This window comes from Martes martes (genome assembly GCF_963455335.1).
Source record: "Martes martes genome assembly, chromosome: 13".
Classification (NCBI taxonomy): Eukaryota; Metazoa; Chordata; class Mammalia; order Carnivora; family Mustelidae; genus Martes; species Martes martes.
The window spans coordinates 58,046,991-58,074,906 of NC_137901.1; the positions used below are offsets into that span (position 1 = coordinate 58,046,991).

Below are 27,916 nucleotides of genomic sequence, written 5' to 3' on the forward strand. Positions count from 1 at the left end.
TTAACTTTGAAATTAATTAGTAGAAAGATTAGAAAGTGTGTCCCCACTTCACTTAAAGATTATTTAAAAAAAAAAAAAAAGGCAATCTGAGGGCTCTCACTGAGCGCCTGTTATGGGGCTGTAGCATTCAGGAAACTCAAGGTCAAACACATCGGGCCCCTGGCAACAGAGACACAGGAGACATGTGGGATGAGCTTCTATTCTATTGAGGTCATTGGCTGCTCAAGTAAGTAAACTGAAGGTGTTTAATCATAAAAAGTTACTCATGAAAAGTATGCACATTCTTTTGAGAATTCTAGCTGCAATTTGTACTAATCCTTTCAATCAGTTTAGGCTCCCTTCTGGAATCTTTTGAAGTTTCCAAAACAAAATCAAAACAGTCCCAAAGGAGACAGCACAATACATAAAGGTTAGAATGTTTTGTCCCACATAAAGTGCACGGGGTGTGAGAGCCCTACTGCCTTTTGTTTCCCAGGATGTAACTAATCAAAAGCCCTTCACAGAAAATGCCATATATGAGTCATTTCTCTCAAAATGGCCTACATATTTCTCTTTGTCTACTTTAAGATTTGTACATTCATAAAAGTTTAAATGAGTTACACTGTGAAGTTACCTTCCTCAACAAACTGATACATAAAGATCAAGACAGCCTAGCACTGGCTCCTGAGGAAATCTGATGCTTCAACTCTCCACCCAGAGAATGAAGTAGAATCCAATGCCAGGCTAAGTGCTGAAATTGCAGCAGGATACACCACAACAAGTTTTAAAAAACCAAATGCATGGGTCTTCAGCAAAATCTGCATTTTACTTAAAATACAGACTGAAGGGGCACCTGGGTGGCTCAGTGGTTAAAGCCTCTGCCTTTGGCTCAGGTCATGATCCCAACGTCCTGGGATCGAGCCCCGCATCGGGCTCTCTGCTCAGCAGGGAGCCTGCTTCACCCACCCCCACTCTCTCTGCCTGCCTCTCTGCCTACTTGTGATCTCTGTCAAATAAATAAAATATTTTTAAAAAAATATATATATAGACTGAAATCCCAGGAACCAAGGCTGGTTTCATCATGGACTCGTGAAGAAACAGAGTTCCCAGTGAGTCATGCTCAGAAGTAGAAACAACCTAGAAACTTGGAATTTTATTCCTTCCCTGAAGAAGCTAGTACAGGTAAGCTAAAACTTTATAACAATCTCTCACTTTTATACAACATACTGGTGGTTGGTCACAAATTCCTAACAATTTATCGATTTCAATCACGGAATAAGAGGATTTTTCCGACCATGGCCCAATTCTTCTACGGGGTCTATACTGGGTAAAAATCTGTATTTGGTGAGCTTGGACATTTTTTCCTTTTGTAGTCTATGAGTCAAGCTAGAGTAAGCCAAGCTGGCATCAGTAATGCTACTCAGAGTTCAACCCTGAATTAGCCTGGTGATCCCAAATGCTAGAGATTTTGAAAGGGCCCTAGACAAAGCCAGAAAAACCTCAAATTCCCTAGGTAGGTATTTCAGAAAAGAAGATCACTTACACCTTCTTCGTGTTTTCCTACTTCCCCCTTTGGCCTTCCATACAGGCTGTTTCTGTTCTAGGACTGAGAAGGGGCTCTCTTTCTCTGACAAGAGCATCTCTCTAGTTGCTAGAAACACTTAAGTTTTTCTGACCAAAAATCCACCAAGAAAAAAACCCCATGAATGTTTTGACAAAGGGAAGAGTTAAATGAGCAAGACTGGGAAGCAAAAGTTGCCTTATAAGCAGCGGCCCCAGCCCTGTCACGGCTTCCCAACAATGCCCACTACCCGCTAGCAACGAGGGGAAGGGGACAAGTGACACAGAGGCTTGGGAGTGCCGAAACTCGACTTGAGCACATGCCTTAAAACACCTTCTCTGGGCAGTGCGGCTTTACCACTCCACAGGCCAGTGGACAAGAAAAACTTACACATGCAACAGAACTAGTTCAAAAGGTGGACATTTCCTGACAGCTTGTGGCTGCCCACAATGGCAGAATTAGAAATGAGGACACGTCCAAAATTAAGGTACAGCCCTTCAAAACACCTTCCGACACTAGGGGAAATTAAGGCATAGTTACTGAAATTTTAACACAAGTTAAACACGCCCTCAGATTGCAATGAAATAAAAAATTCAGAAATTCTGTAGCCCAAGGAGAAAATGCCCAACACTGCCCGTCTACATTTTACTGCAGCACACGAGATGCACGGCGGTTTATGCGTGAGGGGTCCACCTCCTGGGCTCCACGAAGCCAGGATTTTGGTCTCTTTGTTGCTGCTGTGTATTTAGGGCTGAGGAAAGGAGCTCGCACAGCAGTAGGTGCTCAGTAACGCTGAGCGCACCGATGAGTCAAGGCTTATGTCCTGAGAGGATGGTCACTACGCACAGCAAGAACAGGGCAGCAGATGTCGATTACAGCGGGTGTAGGAGCCGAACCAGGAAGACTGGATTAAACCGCCATTCAGTACTTGTACTGAAATCGCTCACCTGCGGCCAACACGTTCACAGTCCTATCTTAAGTGAAACAGGATTAGCCACCTTCTGAAACATAAAGTCGGATCCTCTAACTCGCATGTGCACACAGGTCTTTTTGAAAAGGCATGCTCTCATTTTTAGCTTATTTGTTAAAGATTTTTTTAACATAGCTCATTCAAATATTTCAATTACCATCTGTTAAGTGCTCTGATGGGTCAGAGATCTGGCGGGTACTGGAATGCAGTGAGCACTCCCACGATAGCCCTAACAAGCCCAGCTAGTAATCTCTTTCTCATAAAAATGGAGCATAAGATTGATTCAAAATATGTGTTACTGAAGTCTGACAAACTGAATAAACTGACAAATAGCAGGGCTGTTAAAGCTAAAAGCTTTTTTTAAAGCTAAAAGCTGTAAAGACAAATGTTTATCGAGCATTGAGTACCCTCCGCTGTGAACAGTCTGGGTTTCAGGTGTAATTTTCTGGGTCTCCATGCGCCCCACCTGGGGCAGAGGAGACAAATAACCCAGGTAAGATTCTGATGAAGGTGCTAGGAAACAGAAACCGCAGTACCCTCTAACCTCGTCAAGCCGTCCTAGAACGCAGACTATTGGGTCACAGGGTAAACATCAGTGACAGGAGCCACGCTGAAGAATGAGCAAAGAAAGCAAGGCTGTAAGGTTTTCAGAAAAAATAATCCACTATGAGAGATTTAAAAAATACAATAGTCTATTGGAAATATTCCATCCTCTGTTCTTGCCCTTGCTGCAGAATATATTAAACAGGAATGATAAAAATAATTAAACAAAAGGGAATGAACTAGTGATACACAGTGATACACAGAATGACCAGAATAAATTTCAAGGGACAGAAATCAGACTCAAGAAAGGCTTTTATTACTTGATTCTATTTATCCTGTATTCTGGAAGAGGCAAAATCACAGGGACAGAAGGCGGGTTGGTGGTTGCTAGTGGCTGGGAAGGGAAGGAAGGACTGACTAAAGGTGTGTGAAGGAATGTTCTGGGGCGATGGAATGGTTCTGTATCTTGACAGTGGGGTGGTTACAACTGGCTGTGTGTATAATCTCACACAAGTGTCCATTCAGAAAGCTCGTTTCTACTGATATAAAGTATATCCCCAAAAATAAAAGACTAAAAAAATGAAACTGACAATTTGCCAGTTAAATTAAAATTAATGTTCAACAATCAAGGACATGAACTCACCCTTCACAAGTCATTTTTCTCCAAGTTTAAAATTATAACAGGAAATCTTTAAAAATGACAACTTAAAGCCAATAAAGATAACTGAGAATTTAACCACCACAGATGCAATTTTCAAAGTTTAAACAACAGATTTTGTATGTTTTATAAGAATACTGAAGCTATCTATCATGTTATCTGCTTTAAAAATGGGCATTTCCCAACACTGAGCAAACTGACAGTTTAGAAATTTTAGCTTCTGAAACTAACAAGGTAAAAAAGGAAAGGAAAAGGAAAAGAAAGAGAAAGAGGGAGAGAAAGAGGGAAAGTCAGTCAGTCCACAAAGTGATAGACGATCTGAAGATTTGTAGTTACAGGAGATTTTCCAAAATCGGCTTTGTGAAATTCAGATTTCACTGGATGGTTATAGAGAGTCACAAGCAGAGCTTTACTCTTCAAAGGAAAAGACAACACCTGCATCTGGCCCCGGCCCCACGGACCTTAAGCCAGGTCCCAAGCTCCAGCAGGCAGAACAATACCTCAGGTTGACTCATTTCCCACCGACTGACTTAGAACACATTTCCCCTTCGTAAGAGGGCCCTTTTTATTTTAACACAGAACAACCTTTAAGGCCATTGTCCACCATGAAAGAATGTGGGTGACAGATGAGTAACCCCATGGAAAAAAGTCGAAACTGAGAAACCGAAATCCAAATGACCGTTATAAATGTTCATAGCTCTTAAAACATATTCCATAAACAGACAGCTCTGTCCACTGTTAATAGACCACAGTCCTTCCTTAAAATACACTGTATCTGCTAGTTTATAAAAAAAGTTAATGAGACCCAGAACGAAACAGTTAAGGCAGGGTTCCAGACTAAAACTGGAAAGCACTGTTTGAACAACTGTGACGATGTCAGGGAGAGTGATCTGTAAATCAACAAATCTGTGTGTGTGCTCCAGTTAGCAACACAGTGATGAGCTCATCTAAACGAAAATTCCTAAGTACCAGATTAATCATATTTATCAAGACGATGATGATGGCAAAAATAAATTTTTAAAAGGCAATTTTTTTGGGAAAAGAGTTGGCAAATAGTATTTTATATCTGCTTTAGAGTAAAGAACTTGATAGACTCTTCCATACCTTTAACGTCTGGATCATCAATGTGCGGCTCTAGGTTTTCTATCATTTCTTCAAGTTCCTTTCTGGTGGCCATAGTGATATTTGAAGAACCTGGTGCGGTGACTTCAGAGGTTTCTTCTGGTCTCTCTGGGCTGAGAGTATTCCCACAGCCCTGCTCAAGCTCTATGTCTAGATCTATTTCAGGAAGAGGAGTCCTCCAGAAATGGAAAGAGTTGTACAATTCCTGATCTAAGAGAGCTGAATCTGGTGAACTGGCGCCACCCTCTGGCCGTAATGCAGATTTGTAGTTAGCAGGCTTTTTATCATTCTCATTACTAGCTGCTTCCTGATGAGATTCTGAGGACAAAGTACAAAGTAAAGAGCTGTCCATTGGGACACTTATTTCACCTGGAGATTTCCTAGATGTTTCAGCATGATCTTCCACCATGTTTTCCAGTTTGACACTGGAATTACTAATACTGGGATCTGAAGAAACATCCTCTGGCCTGATCTGTACATCCTCTGGGACTTCTTGATCTCTGATCCTTTTATTGTTTCATTTGGGGGAAAAAAAAATGAAAGTGTAAAAATAATTACTGAAAAAAACTCAATGAGAGACACTACATAAAGTATTTAGACAAGTTCAATATTAAATTTACAGATTATCCATACAAATCAAGTAGTGTATATATTGGTAATGCTTCTTTTTCCATCAGCTGTTCTGTACTCAGAGATGTGAACATCTGTTAAGCATAAATCTAGATATTAAAGCATTACATGAGTTGGAAAAACTAACATTGTAGAATCCCAGGATTCTTAAATACCAGGCTAATTTCAATAATAAACTAAAGAAAAATTGTAGGAAGATAAATTCCTACAATGCACTTAAAAAATGATCTGATTCTTAGGATCATGGTATTGCCACTGCTCCAATGATGTACTGAAAAGCTGAGAATTAAAACCCATTTGCTTTTATAAAAAAGAAAAGGGAAAAAACCTCTGTGCAGTATTAGAAAAGATCCTTATTTGCTATCTCACAAAGTATTAAAATCCATTTTAGTGTAAATGAAGTTTTTAAAAAAATTTCTTCCACACTCTCCAGCTCTACTCCCAAAAGGTTTTCCCAAAATAGTCATGACTTAGTTGATAAGGGCAGATGGTTACAAGCTCCTCAATTAAAGTCCACTGTTTACCACCATCCGTTATCTAAACTAAAGCACTACAGTAAGTTTTAATGTTTATCTCCTATCTTTTATTTGACTCTGTTAAATTTAACAGACATGTATTGAGCACCTACTAAGAGCCACGGAACGAAGCCAGTATTGAGGATTCACATGTGAAAAAGATGCAGGTCTGGTCAATGAGATTAAATTAGAGGCAAACAAGAGAACCGAACACGTAAGCAAGTACCACCACCAGACAGAGTGGAAAATACAGAAGCACACTGAGCACAGGAAGCGGGATGCAGGTGAGATGAAAAGGCCTAGAAGAAATGACAGGAGCAGTGCTTAGAAGAACCAGTAAACATTTACAAGGCTAAGGGGAAGAGCATGTATTCAAGGGAGGAAAAGCATATACAAAGGCAAGCATGACCTAAAATATGTAACACACTCTGAAAACAGCCATGTTTCTTATGGCTCCGAGAAGGAAACAGTGGTGACCAGGGTGAAGAACTTTGCCAGAGCCACCGTACTGGATACCCAACACCTCTGGAATGGATCCTATGGGCTACATGGAATAAGGCAGGAATTAGGAGAATTGCATTTTTAGATGCGTTAATTTTTGAGAAAACATCCTGGAAGCAGGGTGGAAAATGGGGCGGAGGTAAGAAGGAGGTGGGAACTCCAGAAGGGCAGTGAGAGCCAGTGAGCACTTGGTGAATGAAGGCAGTACATCTGGGACTATGAAGAAGTAAACGCATTCAAATGATGACCGGACCAACAGGATCTGTTTACTGATTTATCGCAGGCTGGAGACGGGAAACAACGGGAAGAATCTGGCAAGACCGCCAAATTTCTGGCTAGTGCGACAGAACAGATCGCGGTAACACCAACTGAAAGTAGAAAACACAAGAACAGTGTAACGAGAAGGCTAATGGGTTCTGGTTTGGACAGGCTGAGTGAGGTACCTGGGTTGCATTCTGGGGGAGGGGGACATCCATGGGAAACCGGTCAGACACCAGGGACCGAGTTGGAGGTCATCAGTTCAGAAGGCTGTGTGCAAGGCTTAGATGGGCGTGAGGCAAGAAAGAGGAATGGAAACATGAAAGACGCAATAAGTATCAGAGCGAAGGCATTCTTCTCGGGGTGCCATAGAGAAAGAGGCCAGAAGAGTTGTAGAAACTGCAGGCACAGGAGACGCTATCCCTGATAAGAGCACTGTCCTTCTAAGAAGAAAGAAGAACGTGAGCTCAAGAACAGAGGTGCACAGATTCAAGGGGCCAAGACACACCTCTTTGATAAGAAACGTGAGAGGGAAGTAAGGATGGATGTGTAGGTAAATTTGAGAGTGTGGGGAAAAAAATGAAAGGTGCTCCCGGAAACAGTGTGTGCCTTTACATACACACAGCGAAAGGTACTAAAGAGGAGGCTCACCAGGACCAAGCAAACGGAAGGTGACACAAACACCATGTCCTCTCCTAGTTAGTAGCCACCATACACATTCCCATGAAATTATCAACTGCCCTCTGATTGCACTTTATCTCAGGGTAACGTTCACATTATTTTCAAAAATATGTATTTTTAAAAACACATGATTATTTTAATGAAACTTGAAAAAATTATAGAAAAAATATGTAAGAAGTCATCTGAAAATGTACCGCACAATGACAGCATTTTACTTCTGGTGTTTCCCTTCTATTCTTAGGACTACAAAATAGACAGTGTGCGTGTACAACAGGTCGTTACACCTGCGTGCGAGCTGGGCCCTGAGTTCCCAGGTCCTTGTCCCAGTGCCAGCACTGCATTGCCCTAAACCTGTGAGCCTTTCAAGGCCCCCATGATTCCACATTTACTCCTTAGTCGTAAGGATGAGACACAGGCTTAAGCAACATTTAATATTCCTTCCCTCTCCAGAACAGTTCTTGAAGCTAATGCTGTTAGGCCAAACAAATGTCTTCTACATGAATTACATATTTGCCAATCACATGGTCCTTATTAAAAGACATCTTCTGTTTTAAAAAATTTAGTGGGATAATTGCTGAAATTTGAATAAAGTCTCCAGATTAGATGACATATCTATGTTAATTTCTTAATTTTGGTAATTGAACCATGGTTATGTATAAATGCCTGCATTTTGAGGAAATACACAGTGAAATACTGAAGAAAGGCAAAAAAGAATATCATGTCTAAAACCTCAAAGTATTCAGAAAAAAGATCAATAAAGCAAATATGGTAGAAGGTTAACATTTCAAGAATCTGAAGGGCATATGGATTCTTTGTGCTATTTTTGCAGTTTTTCTGATATGAAAACTAAATGTAAAAAATTAGAGTAACAAGATATTGTTTGGTGGGAGTGGAGACCAAATGGGTTAAAACTTGTAAGTCTTCATCTATTATCTGATAAATTTTTTAAAAACCCTGCATTTAAAATACACAAAAGAACCTAATTAAAAAGGCCATTCAGAGGGTACCTGGGTGGCTCAGTGGGTTAAGCAGGTCATGATCTCAGGGTTGTGAGATGGAGCACCATCTTGGGCTCTGCACCGGGAGCGGAGCCTGCTTAAGATTCTCTCTCTCCCTTTGCCCCTCTCCCTTCCTCTCTCAAACAACAACAACAAAGGCCATTCAGTATGCAAAACTATTCCTTGGGCCTAAAATTTCTTGATTACTATTCTCACCATGCCATTACGATTAAACTTTAATATTCTTAGGAGGGAAAAAAAAAAAAAGAAAGGCGAAGTCATTCTATTTGTCTAATGTTACAATTACTAGTCTGTCCAAACTTAAAACTCCTGGCATGGTTTTAAGGAGATAAAAAAAAAATTTCCCTACTGTTAAATTCTGGGAAGAACTACTACATGGATGAATTGGCAAAAATATAAGTTATCTGAATACTAATTTTTCCCAGAGCTAGGAGTTAGTCAATGCAAGATCCAGCTGCTAAATACTAAAATTCTGATACTCTTAGTTGTCAGATTTCCAAACGCTATTATACAAGTAAAAGTCATTTCGAAAGCTGAGAAGAACTCTGATTCTGCCAAATGAGGGAATTACCCCATCTCCTAAGAGATACAGGTAACGAGAGTATCAGGGTAAGTCAGAAATTTATCTACCAGAACCTTAATTTTTCTGTAGTGTCTACATAAGTTTTTTATTAATACCCTCCGAGTTCTGGACTAGAGACTGTGGGCCTAGAAAAATCAGTGCACGTATTTCCAGGAGAAAATGACCAGTGGCACAGCTGGTCAAGTAGCAGTGTGTCCTGACACAAAAGCAAAGAACATACCTCTTTCCTGTACCGTGAATTAGCCGAATGAAGTTTTCACATCACTGAAATACTTCCAAATTTGTACCAGCAACCATTAATTTTACCGTCACACAGCTGGCATTATGCCAGACTGATAAAAAGTGACAGAAGTAGTATACCTACTTAAGGCTTCTGAGATTAAAGATTCCATTCAAGGTTTATTATATGCCAACTCTGTGCCAGGCCCAGTGAAGGTGCTCTATACGCAAAAACTCAGAACTCGACTGCCACAGCAGACGGACCCGCAGTCTCCTGGAGGATACACGCGAATACACAATTGAAAAGATTCGGATCAGAAATCAGTGCTCTCACTCCAGTGCTGACAGCCAAGATGCAAAAGCTCTGAATTTCCAAAAAACCTCAGGAAAAGATTCGTGGAAGTAGTGAGTCTACAGCCAGCAAACACGCTGACGGTTCACTTTGTTAAATGGGTACGGATGGAACAGAACGGCTTCTCAAACAGAAACCAAAGAACCAAAAGAATGTAAGTGTATTCAGAGAACAATGTAACAGTTGCTCAACTAAGAATACAAGGGAATGCTTATTTTATATAATTAAAAAATGCAAATACAAATTTTTCACTCTGCTTCTGGAAGTAGCCTTTATTAACACTTCCAAGAAGCATTAGTAGCCCGATCTAGGGTGAAAGATAAATCTGGTATACAAAGTCAGAGATCTAAAATCAATAAAGCCTTCAGAGAGTATTAAGTGATATTAAATGTTTCTAGGATCAGATGAAAACTATATAATAAATAGTAGTGGAAACAGACTGTCAAAACCTTGCTTACTTTGTAAGATATTTGTTTGAGAGATCTGAATTTTAGGAAAACAGAGAGGACCTTGAGAACAGGAACCAAGTTCTTGATTTCTATCTATAGGAGCTGGTTCATAGTAGGTGCTCAATTTCCGTATAATCAACCAACCAATCAATCTTAAATAATGAAATAAGTTTTAAGACAGCTTAGAACAAAAGCCAGTGCAGTATTTAAGAGGGTAAACAAACTAACGGTTTTGAGACTAATAATACATAGGACTGGTTTTCCTTTTTTGGGAGTTAGGAAGTAAAACTACACAAAAGCTTTTACGGTATTTAATACAACTCCTTCCTTAGCCAGAAATTCTCTCTTCCCTCCCTTCTATCATTAACATGATTCAATAAAGTCTAACAATATAGTGAAAATATAATGCTACAAAAAGTACTGACTTGACATTAAGGCATACCTCATTACAATGGAAGAGGAATTAAGGTTTGTAGGTAAAAGATAACTACCTTTAAATATCTCTTCCAGTAATGTCCGACACAGGCAGTCAGTACAACCACTGGCCACGGTAGCCACTCCAACTATTTTTGTCAGTAAAGTTTTACTGAAACACAGCCAAGCCCATCCATTTACATGCGGTCTATGGCTGCTTTCATCCTACAAAGGTCAGCAGTCGTGGCAGAAACTGGAAATATTTATTATTCGGCCTTTTACAGAAAGTTTGCTGACCCCTGACCTACAAAATTCTCTGTAAATTTATATTTTCACTTACTAGACTCTCTCCAGATTTAAAAATAAATAAAAGTAATAGTCTTTGCACAATTAGGTAGTGAACAAGGTACACTGACTTTAAAAATGAAAAACATAACATTTCCCCCATCATCATTTTTGTCAAACTCCTTGCAGCAGCTGTTTTTCAAAAGAACTGACAGAATTTGCTTGCTAGGAAGACAGGTTTAGAGTGATTTTCTTCCTTTACAAAAAACAGTACCTCAGGTTTGTTTGGCTATTCAGCAGGACAGTAGGAGAACGGGCAAAAAGGTAAAACAAGGCAGCAGAGAAGAAAGGAAGAACTGCCAAATCAAAACACCAAGAAAGCAAATATCACAGTATCAAGACCTACAGAAGAAAATGTCCATTAGCATCATGACAAGGGAGGGACAAGACACTATGGTAACTCAAGCATTATAGTAGGGACTGTTTCAAAAACAGATTCTAAATTATTTCAAGTGCACACCTGTAAAAGTGCGTATTTCCCATGCGCTAAGTTAGGCTTGATTTCTTTTTTCCCTTGAGTATATAGTATAATAAATTTTAAAAACTGAAACTCAAAATTTTTTGATGTAAAAAATTTTAAAAATAAAAATCAGAGTTGTCCTTTTTATTTTAAAATTAGTTGCCCTATTACACTTAAAGTTGATATTCTAGTTAATCAGTACATTAATTTGGTGCTGATCATAATACTTTCCCCCTCGACTGAGAGATTATAATCCTCATTCTGCAGCCAGAGTTCAAGATCCACAATTAAATTAATTGACTGAAAGGAAAAATAGTAAGAAATGGACTACATACTAAAACATATTCCTAAATTAGGTTTTACCCCTTAAAACACTAAACACTTTAAACTGTAGAACAATTACTTCATCTATTCCAAATGTCAATAAATGGTTTACTAGGTAACTAATTTATTAAATAAACATTCAAAAATTATCATCACATCTGTCATTTATACTTTTCTCTATGGCCGGGACCAAGCTCAGTGTGCTATACGTGTCTTCACCTTCTCACTTAAGATGTAACTAACCAAAGAGACATTTAACAAATGTATTTAAAATATAGCTCTTTAAAAGTACCCATTTTTACAATCAAGAGAAATAGCAAAGTCTCCAAAAAGAACATTTATTATAGAAGAAACAAAAAATATGTTCACAAGCAATAAAGCTGAAAAGTGAAGTTTAAAGAAATCATACCTATTTTTGTCTTCTACTGATGTATCTTCTGAGCTTTTGCTTTCTTCTTTAAAATACTGGCCTGAGCTAGATGGATTAGCAAAAGTAGATATGAAAGGTCCCAGAGACTGGAAAGCCGCTTGGCGAACCTACAAAGAAAAAGAGGACAGTAATAAAACTTAAAATTAAGGGATTATTAACAGTCTACTTTCCATATACTGAAGTGTGGTTAAAATAGTAATAAGGTGTTTTCTACAAAGCCTTCCCACATTCAGAACTATATATCATTCTTCTGCTAGGATTCAGAATTCTTCATAAACTATTTTTTTACTTTCAATTATTTAAAATCTGGCTTGAATATTTATACCATGAAAATATAAATATGAGATCCCACAGAGCACCTGCATGGAACTAAAGGACATCCTGTAGCATTTTCCAGGAAAACAGAATGAAGAAAATGAAGACTGCCAAACAGAAAATATAGAGCAATAAAGTTGACAAAATGTGATAAATCCATTTCATGTTTTCTGCTAGGCAAGACTATAATCTGCTTTCTACAAGGAAACAAGACAGATGTGTCAGAACTATGGACGCACTTATCAGAAACAGAATACTGACTTAAAATACATTTCACAAAAATCTGGATGCACATACTACTGTTATCCACGAATGTCTCAAGTAGGAGAGCAGAAAGAAGGGTTATAGAGTTTTATTTCATATTATATTCCTGTATTATTTTTGTAATCTTGATTAAAAAAAAAAAAACTGGGGGAGAGAGGTTTTATGAAAGGAAGCAGAAGGAGGACACAATCTGAAAGAGGCAACTATGATGGGAGAAACCGCAAACCAATTTCTCTAAGACCTTGCCCTATAGGCATAACAATACCTTTTCCATGGTTTAAAATGAAGATCACAGGGGCGCCTGGATGGTTCAGTGGGTTAAGACTCTGCCTTTGGCTCAGGTCATGATCCCAGGGTCCTGGGATCGAGCCCCACATCGGGCACTCTGCTCAGCAAGGAGCCTGCTTCCCCCTCTCTCTGCCTGCCTTCTCTGCCTACTTGTGATCTCTGTCAAATAAATAAATAAAATCTTTAAAAAAAAAAAAAAAAAGAGGATTACATGACGTGTAAATTCTGCAAAGGCAAATACATGTGAAGTTTGCCTATTATTAGTATTTACCTTCTGGGGGAAGCAGATAAAAAATGATTCAATTTTTTAATTTAATTTGAATTAATTGATTTTTAAAAAAAGGCTAGAATTATATACAAGATAGCAAAGAGAAGCGTATGTGTGAACTTACAGGACCTTTTCTCCTTTACAGTCAATAAAATGTTACTTCTATCAAAACAAAAAAAGGTAACTTTCAAAATTATATTCAAGAGTTTAGTCTACTCTGGATACTGTTAAAACTCTGAACTGGTCTCAAACCCTTACTGGATTTATATACACTTCAAATGACAGATTTCAGGAGTCCATTTTTTTTTTTAAGAGTTTTATTTATCTGACAGAGAGAGAGAGAGATCACAAGTAGGCAGAGAAGCAGGCAGAGGGGGAAGAGGAAGCAGGCCCCCTGCTAAGCAGAGAGCCGGATGCGGGGTTTGGGGCTCGATCCTAGGACCCTGGGATCATGACCTGAGCCAAAGGCAGAGGCTTAACCAACTGAGCCACCCAGACACCCCCAGGAGTCCTTCGTTTTAACATATTCCCAAATTAGCAGGAAATACTGTTTATCACTAAGCCAAGACAATGATAAAGTCAAAATGAAAATTTCAAATAAGCCACATAATTTTTCCTAATAATCTTATACATTTTAAACATTAAAGTCGAGCTAAGGCTTAACAATCTTTCCTCTTTGTGGAGTCTGTCTGGAAAATGAATATGGTAAGGTCCTGAGAACTATTTCAGGCATAACAGCGTAAGGAGAGCCACTCACCCACTCTGCAGTGAAATCGTTGATAATGGGGGGGAAACCAACCAAAAACAACCCACCCAAAACCCCACCAAGTAAAACCTCTGGAAATAGCCCTAAGGGCAGACAACAAAAGAGGGAATATCCATAAATATTCAGTAAAGCCAGTCCGTGGTATTTGAATCAGGGAGGTGGAACCTCTCGTGCAGACTGCTGCGGCTAGCAGCAATAGCCTCCCCCTCTTCCAGCCTCCAGCCAGAGGGCTTTGGAGGTTTATCATCCTGTCCCCCACTACCTGTTGGGCATACCTTCTTCTGCACAACGCCCATTGGTAGAATGGAAGCTCTACCTTGGACGTGGCTAGAACCCTGGGCTCTGAGAATACTCAGAATATAGTCCCTGCCCCAGCTTGTAAGGCCAGGACAGATGAGCCAAGAGAACCTGGGGCTGCTGTCCCTCCCATTCTCATTAAAATGAGGTCATCCCAGGATGGGAGGTAGGCATGTAGACATTCCCAAAGCTGTGCCTCCTGGAGGGGGGAATAAGAATCCACTAACACATTCCAGCCAGTCACTAAACAAACAAGTAACAGTAAAAAGCCCCAGAGAGGAACAGAAGTACCCAAATTTGCTATATTATCTAAAATGACCAGTTTAAAAAAAATTATAAAACATGCAAAGGAACAAAGAAGTATAATCCATAGACTGGAGGAAAAATTAAGGAACAGAAACTACATGTGAGAACACTAAGATGTTAGAAAAAAACTTCGAAGTGACCATTATAAATTGTTCACAGAATGAAAGGAAAGCATGAGTAAAGAACTAAAGGAAGGTATAAGGACATGAAGAGAACCAGATGGAAATTCTGGAGTTGAAAGGTATAATAATTGAAATAAAAACTCACCACATAAACTTAAGTAGTTCTGAACTGGTAGAAAAAAAAGAATGAGGGAACTCAAGGTATATTAATAAAGTTTAGGCAAAGAACAGAGAGAAAAAAGAAAATGAGGAAAAATGAACAGAATCTCAGAAAATGTGGGACTCCATTAAGTGCACCATTATATGTGTAATGGGAATACCAGGAGAGAAGAGACACAGTATTTGAAGAAATGATGGCTCAAAATGTTCCCAAATTTGTTAAAAATCAGTAATTTACACACGAAAGCAGCTCAACATGTAGGATAAATTAAAAAAGAGATCCACAAACACATCATAGAGAAAAATGCCAAAAGACAAAAGCAAGAAGATATTGAAAGTGGCAAAAGGAAAGTGACATACCACTTACAAGAGAACCCCAATAAAATAAACCTAACTTCCTGCAAAAACAAGAGAGATCAGAGGGCAGGGGGGGGGGGGGAGACACAGTCAAAGTGTTCGAAGAAACTGAAAACAAAACAAAACAAAACAAAAAAACACCCTGTTAACCAAGAGCCCTATACCCAACAAAGCTATCTTTCAAAAATGAAAGCAAAATACAGACATACTCAGATAAGCAGAAACAGAATTTGTTGCTACCACATTTACAGGACAATAAACACGAAAGGAAGCTCTTCGGGTTAAAAGCCAGTTACCCTGGATGGTAACTCAAAGAAGGAAGGATGATCTCAAACTACTAACTTAATCTTCCGCCTCAAGACACTGGAAAAATAAAGAGCAGCAGAAGAGAGTTATACCCGGTATAATATAGATTAGAGTGGAAGCTAATGAAATAAAGAACAGAAATAAAGAGAACACTGATGAAACTAAAGCTTTAAAAAGATGAACAGAACAGACAAACCTTCAGCAGTCTGGCCAAGAGACAAAGACACTAGAACCAGAAAGAAGGGACATTACTAATTGACGTTACAGAAATATCAAGATTATGAAGAAAATACTACAGATCATATACCAGGAAATTAGATAACTTACATAAAACAGACAAATTCCTAGACAAACTACTAAAACTGACTCAAGAAAAAATAATCTGAGTAACTCTCTAACAAGTGAAGATTATCTGAATAACCCTATAACAAGTAAATATATTAGGAAACACAAAACAAACAAAACTACATACAAAGGAAAAGTCCAAACTCAGCTGGTATCATGGCTGCATTCTACTCAACATTTAAATGAGAACACTGATTCTTCACAAGTTCTCCCAAAACAAAGAGGAGGGAGCCCTTCCCAACTTGTTTTATGAGGCCATTATTACCCTGTTAACAAAACACCCCCGCCCCTCCCCGCCCCAAAAGCCACCATAAGAAACTATAGGCCATTATCTCTTATAATATGGATATAAAAACCCCTAACAAAATGGTAGCAAACAGTCCAGCAAGATATCAAAAATTATTACACTATGGCCAAGTGAGACTTATCAAAGGTTTAATGCCTGAAAATCAATACACCACATCATATTCTTAGAATGAATGTGATTTCTATTTGTACAGAAGTTTTGTCCAGTTAAAAAAAAGTTAATATAGTAGTTTGCCTGTCTACTCCTAAAACGATTACCAATAACATACTTTAATTATTTCTTAAATCATGAAATCAAAATCATGTTTTGTGTAAAATGTATTATTCTACAAAAATGAGAATTAGACAAAACCCTACCCAACGTGAAGGATCACTGATCAAATTAATAAACAGTGCTGACAGTTTAGTCCGTCGGATTTCTTGACATGTCGCACAGGAAACGGCCATGAAGCATTCGGCACAAGCCTTCCGGACTCCCCACACGTTATCAGAACAAAGCTGGAAAAACCTGGGCAGCTACGCAAGCACAGTGGTGTGTTAGGCAGACAACGTGGGTTTCAGTGATTCATTTTATTTCATTTTCTGCTTTCACAGTGTTTCAAAATACTAGATTTTCCTGTAACAATTTAGAAGATCTGTTTCGTATTAAAACTCAGCAATTTGAAATAAGTCATACCTCATTCATAGCCCTGCTGACTGGAAAAGCAGAAACAACAAACATAGCTTCAATTTCATGCAAAAGCTTGTACCTAAACTGTTTTGCCTAATGGATGGTTTCAGAAACTCTTAGGTTAACTGGTACACGAAGCATGTATATCCCAGGCACTAACCATTTAAAAATAACAAGCTGTAGATTTGTTACTAGAATACTTGACAGTTGCAATAAAATTACAGATTTCTTCAAGTACAATTGATTTGTTTAGTAGAAATGGGAGAGGTAAAAATAAATCAATGGTCCTTAGATATTACATTATCTGCATTTTTAACAAACTATAAACAAAACACAATTCAAGTGCCTAGATTATAGAAATGTAAACTCCCAAACTCAGAGTCATAGTATCTTTCTGGTTCACATTCATGAGACTGTGTTAATAAAATGTTGGAGTAAATGTATGCATTTTAAACTTTATGCATTATTCTGTAATGAACTGCTTACCCCTCTGTTGCCCCTTTATCTCTGCACTACTCACCAACATCTCCTCAGTAGCTTGCTGGCCAACTACACTGCAGATATCTCCAAAATTGGCAGCACAGACCTGACAACAGAAGCATCACTGACATTTCAAAATCACCCAAACACAGGGCTTTTAAAATAATCTTTTAAGTTTCACGTATCAATACAGTAACCACTATAACCATGTGTTCTTAAACAAACAAAATGCCTAAAAAATACCTTTCGAACATGAAACATTCTGCAATCACAGCACATCTCACAAAACCTAGGGAGGATAAGACGCTCTGTAATGTCCTTCCCAACCATGGGAGCCATTTTGCACATTATCTAAAATGGATAAGAACAAAAGCACACTGAAAACATCTTCAAACTAAGACTTTTCCAGTTAAGCCTGCTAACTTATCAAAAGTATATACTTTAGAAAATATAAAATAGGTTGTGGCATCATTTTCCCACATACATCACAAACAACATTCATCTTATTTATCCAGGTTCAAGGGAGAAAAATAGATATTTACTACTATTAATAATTACCAAATGCATAGTAAACCCAGAGATAATCTGAAAAATTTCATTTCTGAATATAGTTTCAATCATATTATTTTGCCTGATAACTTTAACAGTAAGGAAATAAATGGTCACTATTCAAAGGAAAGATGATCCACAAGAAGAATTTGGGCTCAGTATACTTGTGCTGCTAGGAGAAGACTCTCTAGAGGCGGTCCTTACCTTGCAAAGTACCATGTTAACAGAAACTCGTGCAAAAGAGAACTGCGTCCCTCGGTTCTAATGAAGACAAGGACCCAGTTCCAACACGCAGTTTCAGGTAACGCAGTCCCAGGCAAATGAGGATGAACTATGTTTGAAAATTGGCCCAGTGTTATTTAAATAAATACCCCACTCCACCCTCCAGTTAGTACAGAAAGAAATCTGATAGTCTGTTATTACTATACCTACTCCTAGCCCATACAAACATGATGAGAAGTAAGAGGGATAGACACTGCAAAGAAAGAAAACACTATTCATATAGGACATGATTCTCTACATAGAAAAATCCCAAGGACTCTACAGAAAAGCCACTAGAACAAATAAGTCGGCTTAGGAAGTTTGCAGGACATATACTAGAACCAAAAATAAAATGTATTTCTATAAATTAGCAAGGAAATGAAAACATTTAAAAACAGTATCATTCACAGCAATGTTAAGAAACATGGTTCAACAATACAGATGTGCTGTCTACTGAAAACTACAAAACACTGAGGAGAAACATAAAACACCTAAATAAATGGGGAAATCGACCGTACTCATGGATTGTTAGGTGGGTGATTAACTCCAAACTGATTTATAGATTCAACACAATCCCTATCAAAATCCCAGCATTCTCACAACTGGGGGTAACATCTGTATTTCCCAAATTCCAAAGCCAGTTTTGTTCTTTGACTCTATCTATACTGTTTCTAAGCATTTTCAAGCCCTAAAGATCTGAAGTTACATCCTGTACCACTGATCTAACGTAATTAAATTCATCAGAATGAATTATCTCCAAGATAGAGAACTAGAAAGCTAGGATGTGCAGAACATGATAAAATAAATAAACCGACTGTAAAAGAATCCTGGGTTTCATTCTAGTGCTGGATATAGTCCATTAGTTATAATGCTTCACTATTGTTAAGTCCCATAAAAATAATAGAGCAAGTTAAACTCTCCTCAGTTATGCAAAAACTGATTTTCTTCATTGAGGAACTTGTGAAATAAAAAAAAAAAATTCTACACTTTGGAGTGTGACAGAGGTGCTGATTGTACAACATGGTGAATGTACTAAATGCTAACTTAATTGTACACTTTAAAATCGTTTTTCATTATGTGAATTTCAATTCAATTAAAGTGATATTACTGAAAAGTATCTAAATTTACTATTAACTGGTATGGAGTATCTAAAAAATAAAATAATGGAATCAAGACATTTCCAAGTGAAAGGGGACTACAGAGATAACTTAATTCATCCTAATGATCCAGAAACATTACCCAATTTTTGTGTAATTCTTTTCATATCTACAAAGATGCTATTATTTTAGGGTTTTATTTTTCATTTTATTTTTAGGTAATCTCTACACCCAACATGGGGTTCGAACCCATAACCCCAAGACGAAGAATCACACACACCACCAACTGAGCCAGCCAGATGTCCCTACTTTAGGTTTAAACACTATCCAAGTAGATCTGAAATTTTAGATGGACTTGTTAAACCGGACTTTGTTATGTTCATGATTTAATTCATGTGTTTTTCTTATCATCACAATTTCTATCACATATTATGTATCATTATAAAATTACTTGCCTGACTATCCTTCCCTCAAAGACCACACTGTCAAGGGCAGGAGTTATTTTTTTCTCCTATGCTTACATAGTGCCTAGAAAAGTGTTCAATAGCAACTAGAGTTTCACCAACGTTTCTTCACCCAATACTAGATTTTTGTGTTTTTTGTTTTAACTGCACTGATTGTTTCTCCCACCTTCTTTTTTCGTAATAATGAATTTATAGTTACTTATTATTCTCTTGCTACATATCTTGCTTTCTCAGAGCCCTGCGATAGACCCCATCTAATTTACAGGTGCAAAGCACAACATAGGGCCCACAGAACACAGACCTCTTTTATATGCCTATGTCCCTCTCTAGCCCTTTCTAATGCTCTGGGGCTACTTTGATACCTAATACACTCCATAACACATAATACAATATTTGAGCACCTCCTATTTGTCAAAACAGTGATGAACTTTTGCCTTTTAAAGAAAAAGTGTCTTCTACTTACAGCCACAGCTTCTGTTTTCACATCATCGTTGCTATCTGGGGCAGTTAGCTCTATGAGGACGGGGCACACTTTGGTCTCCACATCAAATCGCTCAATTAACTCCTGCTCCAGCAGAGCCAGCAAAGCTGCCTGACTTGTTTTTCTTACCTAGGAAAAAATCAGCAGAATAAACAAAGTACATACATGATGTAACAAGACCCTATTACTTGATTTTCATGAAAATGAAGACTTTTCATCTCACCTTAAAGGGATTCATAACTGGTAAAACTTTGCAAATAAAAAACTTGTTGCTATTTTCTCCAGCTATTGCCAAGACAGAACTTCCAGACTGTGATACAACAAATGAACTGGAACAGGAAAGCCATCCTTGTGGGGTGCCCGGGTGGCTCAGCCGGTTGGGTGCCCGACTCTTGATCCCAGACCCTGGGACTGAGCCCTGCATTGGGTATCCTGCTCGGCAGGAGGTCGGCTTCTCTCCCTCTCCCCCTCCTCCCGGCTCACATGCTATCACACGTGCCAAAGGAAAGCCACCCTTGTGAACGGTGACTCTCTAATTAGCAAACTTTCTGAGGGGCACCCACGAGGGTACCATGTAAGAATGCAGCTACTGGGCACTGTCTTATCATGGCATTAAGGCGACTTTCTAGATTTGCCAGACTCTCAACATATCTTGTTTAAGACACAAAATCATTTTGAAAAACAGAATAATGAAGCTAAAGAGGAAAAAGCACTCAAATGAGACCTGCTAGGGGAGGCCATTCTACATACAACATGGTAAATGTAAGAACATGTAAATGGCACTCTTACCTGATTATTCTGATCTGCAAGATATCTAACCACAATAGGTAGTAAGTATTTGGAAAAAGCATATGGGATTGAAGGCCGGTTTTCTTGACAAAACAATGCAATATGAGGCACCTGTTCCATCAGCTCTGCTCTCACCGTCGGTTCTATTGAAATAACAGAAACGTGAACAAACACATTATCCCAAATTAACAAAATCTTTGCCTGCGCTTAAGACTATTCAGGAAAGCTCTGGACTTCCATCCTCAGCATAAAAGGGACTTACACAGTGTTCTCTAACTCTAGGATCCTTTTTCACAATCATATGCAGATCAACCCCTCGAGTAAAAGGAAGATCCTACTCCCATTCCCAGGCTTCTATCTTCCTACTGTGCACTAAGCATGCAATCATTTCCTATTATGACCAAATTTATCCATCACCTACATTGTGTCACATATGCTAGGGGTTAAATATCCAATATTCACATCAACAAAATATGTAATATCTATGAACTATTTAAGAGTCTCCTAGGACAAGTCATAAGGACCGGTTCCTAACCTAAATTTAATCAATGAATGCAGAATTTACAGCTAAAATTAACTAAGACTAAAATAAAGTAGACCAATCAACTTAAAGAAACAAAAAATCTGAAAGACCCAAGTACGTACAGCAAATTTAAGAATGACAAATACAGCATTTCAAATTCTGGGTTTCAAAAGGAGGAACTGCCTAAGAGTAATGGTAGGAGAATTAGTTATGTGAGGAAAAAAGGATGATTCCTACCCTGCATATCATACATGAATTGTAATTAAAGTTCCAAACTTTTTTTTTTAAAGATCAAAAGCACTAAAAGACAACATTAAAAAAGTGTTTAATCTTGAGGTGAGAAGCCCTTCCAAGGGAAATAAAACCCCCAAACCAACTTTGAGACCAACTAATTTCACTTCATAAAGCCTCCATTATAGACAACGGGTACCATACTCAGTTAAAAGGCAAGCCAGCCTGGGAGAAAATACACATATAACAAAGTATTAGTAACTAAATATACAAAGAACCCATTGTTCAAATGAACACAAGGAAGAAAGTAAGGATAAGGACAGGCAGTTCTCAGAAGAAATGCAAATGACCAAGACACATACAGACATGACAGATTATCAATACAATTCATTACATCAGACCTAATTAGAACTTTGGTATTAATGATTGTATCATTACAGTTACTTTAAGGTACATATGCATGCATGGGTCCAGAGGAACTTTAGATTTCAAGAAACAGAAATTAATGAAAGTATCAGGAGAAAATGTACTAGCATCAAAGTAAGAATCTTATCAACAAACCAATATTTGGAATTTCTATTACATGGTTCTGCCATTTGAAGTTAGACAGTAACTGAACAAAATACTGCTTCTGTTTTGAAAAATAATTTGTTAAAAAAAAAAAAAAGACATAGGCCTCTCCTTTTCCTCACTGACCCTGTATTTGCTTACATGGACCTAATACTTATACATATTTTTGAAGCAAAAGAAGGATACAAGTTACAGTTCTGATTAAGCATGAAATCAGTAGGGGTGCCTGGGTGGCTCAGTCGGTTGGGCGTCTGCCTTTGGCTCAAGTCATGCTCTCACCCACATCAGGCTCCTTGTTCAGCCAAGAGTCTGCTTCTCCCTCTTTCTTGGCCCCTCCCCACTGCTCAGTCCCTCTTTTAAATAAATAAATAAAATCTTAAAAAAAAAAAATGTGATCAGTAACTTTTCTTTCTTCAAAGACCTGGTTAGGCAAACAGACCAATGGAACAAAAGAGTCAAGAAATGAACACACTGTGAGTCATATGGGAGGAACTGAAGTGCTGGGGAGGGATTTCAGAGCTACTATGATGGCTGAAAAGAATGAAGAAAAGGGAGTTGAGTCCAAGGTCTCTAACTTGATAGGCTGGGCTGATCATGACTACTGAAAAATAAAAAGTTGTAAAATTAATGCATATATTCCATTCTCTTAAGCAAACAAGGAGCTTAGAACCTTTAAATCTTTCATCTGCCTTATCCTTATCAACTTTTATCTTGATTTTATTTCCCTAAAGTTATTACTCATAGTTTTAGGATTCTTATATAGCAAATGCTTGTTTAAATTTACTATTTAGTAAGTTTCTTTTTCATCCAACTCTTTTCTGTTTCAATTTTTAAAAATCTATACATACAGTTACACACCAACATGATAAGCATAAGTATAAAGAAGCCAGACACAAAAGAACATTTTCAGTATGATTCCATATAAAAGTTCAGAGGGGAAAATTAATCTACACACTTAGGGGTCAAAACATGGATTTACCTTGGGAAAGAAGAACAGGACAGAAATGAGAAGGTGCCCTGAAATGGTTTCTGGGATGCTAGTTTTATCTCTTGATCTGAGTAGTAATTACATGGGCCTTCATTTTACTTTACTTCATGGAGTTGAAAATTTATAGTCCATGTACTTTTGTTTTTTGAAAGATTTTATTTATTTATTTGACAGAGAGAGATGACAAGTAGGTAGAGAGGCAGGCAGACAGAGAGGAAGGGAAGCAGGCTCCCTGCTGGGCAGAAAGCCAGATGCGGGGCTCGATCCCAGGACCCTGAGATCATGACCTGAGCCAAAGGCAGAGGCTTTAACCCACTGAACCACCCAGGCACCCCAGCCCATGTACTTTTTGTAGTGAGTTTTATTCAATATTAAAGTAACAGAGCTCCCCAACAAGTGTTCCTGTTGCCCATCTATGTCACCAAGTGTCTGTACTGGTACATTACTGTTCTATATCGTAAAAACACACTCTAGCATGGCACGGTATGGACCCCTACAATCTAGCCCTCGACTGCCTTATTGAACAGCCTCATTATTTTAAGCCGTAGACTCAGTAAACTACCTGTTGACGAAATGGGCCACTATCTTGAACTCCTTAATCCTCTAAACCAGTCTTTCCTTCTCCTGAGTATGCTGTTCCCTTCTCTGTATCTCATCATTCTACTAAATTTAACTAAATGTCGCTAACTTTCTGAAACCAGCACCAACTCTCCCTGTTATAAAGTATTACTTGTAAGTTATTTGCATTCATTAAACTGTTAATTTGATGGCAGGAATTTTTTTTTTTAAAGATTTTATTTATTTATTTGACAGATCACAAGTAGGCAGAGAGGCAGGCAGAGAGAGAAGGGAGGAAGCAGGCTCCCCACTGAGCAGAGAGCCCTATGCGGGGCTCGATCCCAGGACGCTGGGATCATGACCTGAGCCAAAGGCAGCAGCTTTAACCCACTGAGCCACCCAGGTGCCCCAATGGCAGGAATTCTTATTCACCTTAGTAACTGCTCTAGCATTTATTCTAGAATCTGGCCTAGGACTGTGCACTGTATTACACTTACCAAATGAACAAAAAAATGTGAAAGTCAATAGAGATATTTACCATGAACTCAACAACTTGAGAGTATATTTAAAAAATATATATATACAGTTGACCCTTGAACTAAGGGGCTGGGGCACTGACCCCTCTCTGTGTAGAAAATCCACATAAAACTTTTGACACCCCCAAAACCTGACTACTATTAGCCTACTGTTGACTGAAAGCCTTACCAATAACAAGTCGATTAACACGTACTTTTTATGTTTTATGTATTGTATACTGTATTCTTACAATAAAGTAAGCTAGGGAAAAGAATATGTTATTAAGAAAACCATAAGGAAAATATATTTATAGTACTGTACTCATTGACAAAAATCTATCAATGGACCTGCACAGTTCAAACCCATTTTCAAGGGTCAACTATATATAGATAAATATATTTATAAAAACAAGTACTATGGGTGACAAACAGGTAAAAGAAAATAAACACAAATTTCTCCCTAAAGAATATCTATTCTAATAACTAAGAAAGGAATAACCCCACAATGCAAAAAATAAATAAGTGAAAATTATAATTGATGAGATTCTCCTAAACCATTCTGGAACAAGCATACATACATGAGCAAGTACATATATCATTAGACGTCACCATTAGACAGATTATTTGTAAGCTTATAAATTTTTTTCTACTCTATAGGAAAATAAAAAAACACTTAAGGCTTATGTAAATAGTAAAATATAGTCCCATAAAACAAACTGCTCACCAAAAGATGAGCCTATCTAAAAATTAAAAATCAGAGTGCTTACATGCCAGTAAGTTAGAAAGTAAAAAATAACACATTTTAATAAAGAGATAATGGGTTTAAGAAAAAAATATTATTTTTGAATTGTTTCTAAAATAAAAAATAAAGATATGCATATGACTTAAGATTAAGTTAAAATGGTAAGGTTTATGTTATGCATATTTTGCCTCAAGAAAAAATATTTTTAAGAAACTTAATATAACCATATTGAAGTCAGGTTTACCTCTTTTTTTTTTAAACATTTTTTAAAAAATTTTATTTATTTGACAGAGATCACAAGTAGGCAGAGAGGCAGGCAAAGAGAGAGGAAGGGAAGCAGGCTCCCTGCTGAGCAGAGAGCCAGACGCAGGGCTGATCCCAGAACTCTGGGATCATGACCTGAGCGGGAGGCAGAGACTTTAACCCACTGAGCCACCCAGGCGCCCCAGGTTTACCTCTTTCCTAAGCAGACCATCTCCTATCTTCTCTCTGGAGACAAAATGCTCTGGTTTTATCATGACTTACAGAAGCATTTTATATTTGCCTAAAAAAGGTTATAGCTCACTCCATCCCTTTTAAAATTTATTCAAAATTATTTTTAAGTTTTCAGCAATCCTAAAATATTAACATACATGATGCAAAAACAACCTGTAGATTTTTCTGATGAGAAATTTCCAAAATTAAAATAAACCAACCACACAAAATGTGGGTCTTAGAAAGTGTTTTTCTTCTTCTTACTGATGTATTTGGTACTTTACTTAGGAAATCTTTTAAAGAAGTATCATAATACACTAAGTTTTTCATTAGTTCATAAAACCTCAAATTTGGCTAAAGAAACCATTCTCTGCATAAATGTATACCTGAATCGTCAGCTAATCTGCTAATTCTTTCCAAAACAGCAATGCAATCTCTTTCATCATCGCAGACTTCCCTCAACGTGTCCAGCAAACTCCGGGCCACCATTTGTCTAAAAGAAAAAGAAAATGATAAAGTGCTTAGCACTTTATTCCAAAAGGTAGACTCTACATGATTTTAAAGAATTTTTTTCTTAAGACATTTTATAACATAAAGTCACTAATCTCCTAAGTGACAAATGCCAGCATGGATTTTATTGTTAACAAGAGGAGACTGAATATTTACCAAAATATTTTTCATCTTTAACTGAAGTGACAAATTTCTAAGGTCACTGAAAATTCTATATAATTTCAGTTATCTTCAACTATCAAATTATAGGAAAATACACACATTCCTCATTATGTAAAATATTACCTTCACACATTTTTACTGAGTTTTATACATCTATACTCAAAAAATTTAAGACTTTCAGATTTCCCAGAAAACTGATACAGGTATTCTGGGGTCCACAGTTGGAGACACAATGCATTAGGAAGCGTCCCAATCCCTTTGAACATCACCTGGCACATAGTAGGTTTACAATATCATCTGTTGAAAGAATAATACACTCCCCTCAGTAATCACTTTACACAAATATTAAAATTATGCTGAACACCAAAAAGGTAATGGTGTTTTTATTTGTTTTGGGTTTGTTTTTTTTTTTTGCCAAAATGCTGACAAAGAGTGTCACATGCTTACTAGGATCAAGGAATAAACAATTATAAAAGAGGCCTTGCTTGTGATTATTAACAAAATATGCTGGCTGAGACTACACATGTTAATACTACTTTAAACTGAAAAACTGGATTTTCCCTATTGAAATCAATGTAATAATTAATCCTTCCACTTCCACAAGGAAAAGAATATGCACATACCTGTTAAACACGTTCTCACTTGCAGCATACTTGTCCAGTCTCCCCAGTGGTGTCAACATTTCATCTTGTGAGACAAAGTCCAGGGCTGAAGGTATAATAATCACATCAGACTCTGAGCTGTAGTCATCCACACCAACTATCAGAGACATCAGAAATACTCCTTATAATACTCTGAAACTAAAAAGTACCCCTTGCCTGTCTGAAGCAGCATAAGTAAGATTATCTTTAATGTTTCTGGAGTGATATAAAGGATCACAAGAGATTCTTACATCAACTCTTACATTCAAGCCATGAAAGACTCAAGGATGCTCCCTCTCCTTTTTCTACAGGTATGTCTAGTTGTCTCTAGAAACAGAGGGGACAGAGGCTATGAAAACTGAGCACAGTGTGATCACTGCGAACTTACATGTTCAATCAGAACACTAACAACTTCTAAATAAAATGTCAAACACTGGTAAAGTAAATTCTGCAATGCAGTCAGAATAACTCACATTTTAAGCAAAAGAACAAATGTAAGAATTATAGCAGACTTCTCATCAGAAACAATAAAAGCCAGGAGAGAGTAGAGCATTCCTTGAAGTACGAAAAGAAACCCCCCCCCCAAAAAAAGTCAACCTACAACTCTGTAGCCAGTAAATAAACATCCTTAAAGTATCTCTGAAATTCGTATCTTTCAAACACACAGATTTCAAACACACAAAAGCTGACAGACATCATCACTAGCAAACCCACACTACAAGAATTATTAAAGTCCTTCAAGCAAAAAGAAAATTATACCAATTGTACAAAAGACTTTTCTTATTTAAAAATCTCTTTGAAAGATAATTGTTTAGAGTAAAAATATGTACTGCCAAAAAAAAAAGATAAAAAAATCTACTCTTAACTAGAATGAACAGAGGGGAGGTCGGTGAAATAGGTGATGGGGATTAAGGGGGGGCACTTGTGATGAGCACCAGGTGTTGTATGGACGTGCTGAATCACTGTATTGTACATCTGAAACTAATTACACTGTATGCTAACTGGAATTTAAATAAAAACTTTAAAAAAATGTACTTCGGGTTTCTAACATACATAGAAGTTAAAACGTGTGACTATAACAGCACAAAGGCAGGAAAAG

The 27,916-nt window shown here is 37.7% G+C and overlaps 1 protein-coding gene across 1 annotated transcript in view; it reads right to left on the reverse strand.

Annotated features, from left to right (window-relative positions):
* Positions 1-27,680, reverse strand: part of PPP4R1 (protein phosphatase 4 regulatory subunit 1) — a 41,766-nt gene extending 14,086 nt beyond the window's left edge. The window contains exons 1-9 of the mRNA XM_080821260.1: positions 26,800-27,680; positions 25,891-25,997; positions 20,904-21,046; positions 20,097-20,243; positions 17,506-17,613; positions 17,303-17,368; positions 16,470-16,628; positions 11,993-12,120; positions 4,816-5,339 (exon numbers count right to left, since the gene is read on the reverse strand). Coding sequence (XP_080677386.1) covers positions 4,816-5,339; positions 11,993-12,120; positions 16,470-16,628; positions 17,303-17,368; positions 17,506-17,613; positions 20,097-20,243; positions 20,904-21,046; positions 25,891-25,997; positions 26,800-26,948 — 1,531 coding nt within the window. The 5' untranslated portion in view covers positions 26,949-27,680. The remainder of the gene's footprint in view (positions 1-4,815; positions 5,340-11,992; positions 12,121-16,469; positions 16,629-17,302; positions 17,369-17,505; positions 17,614-20,096; positions 20,244-20,903; positions 21,047-25,890; positions 25,998-26,799) is intronic.
* Between the last annotated feature and the right edge of the window lie 236 nt (positions 27,681-27,916).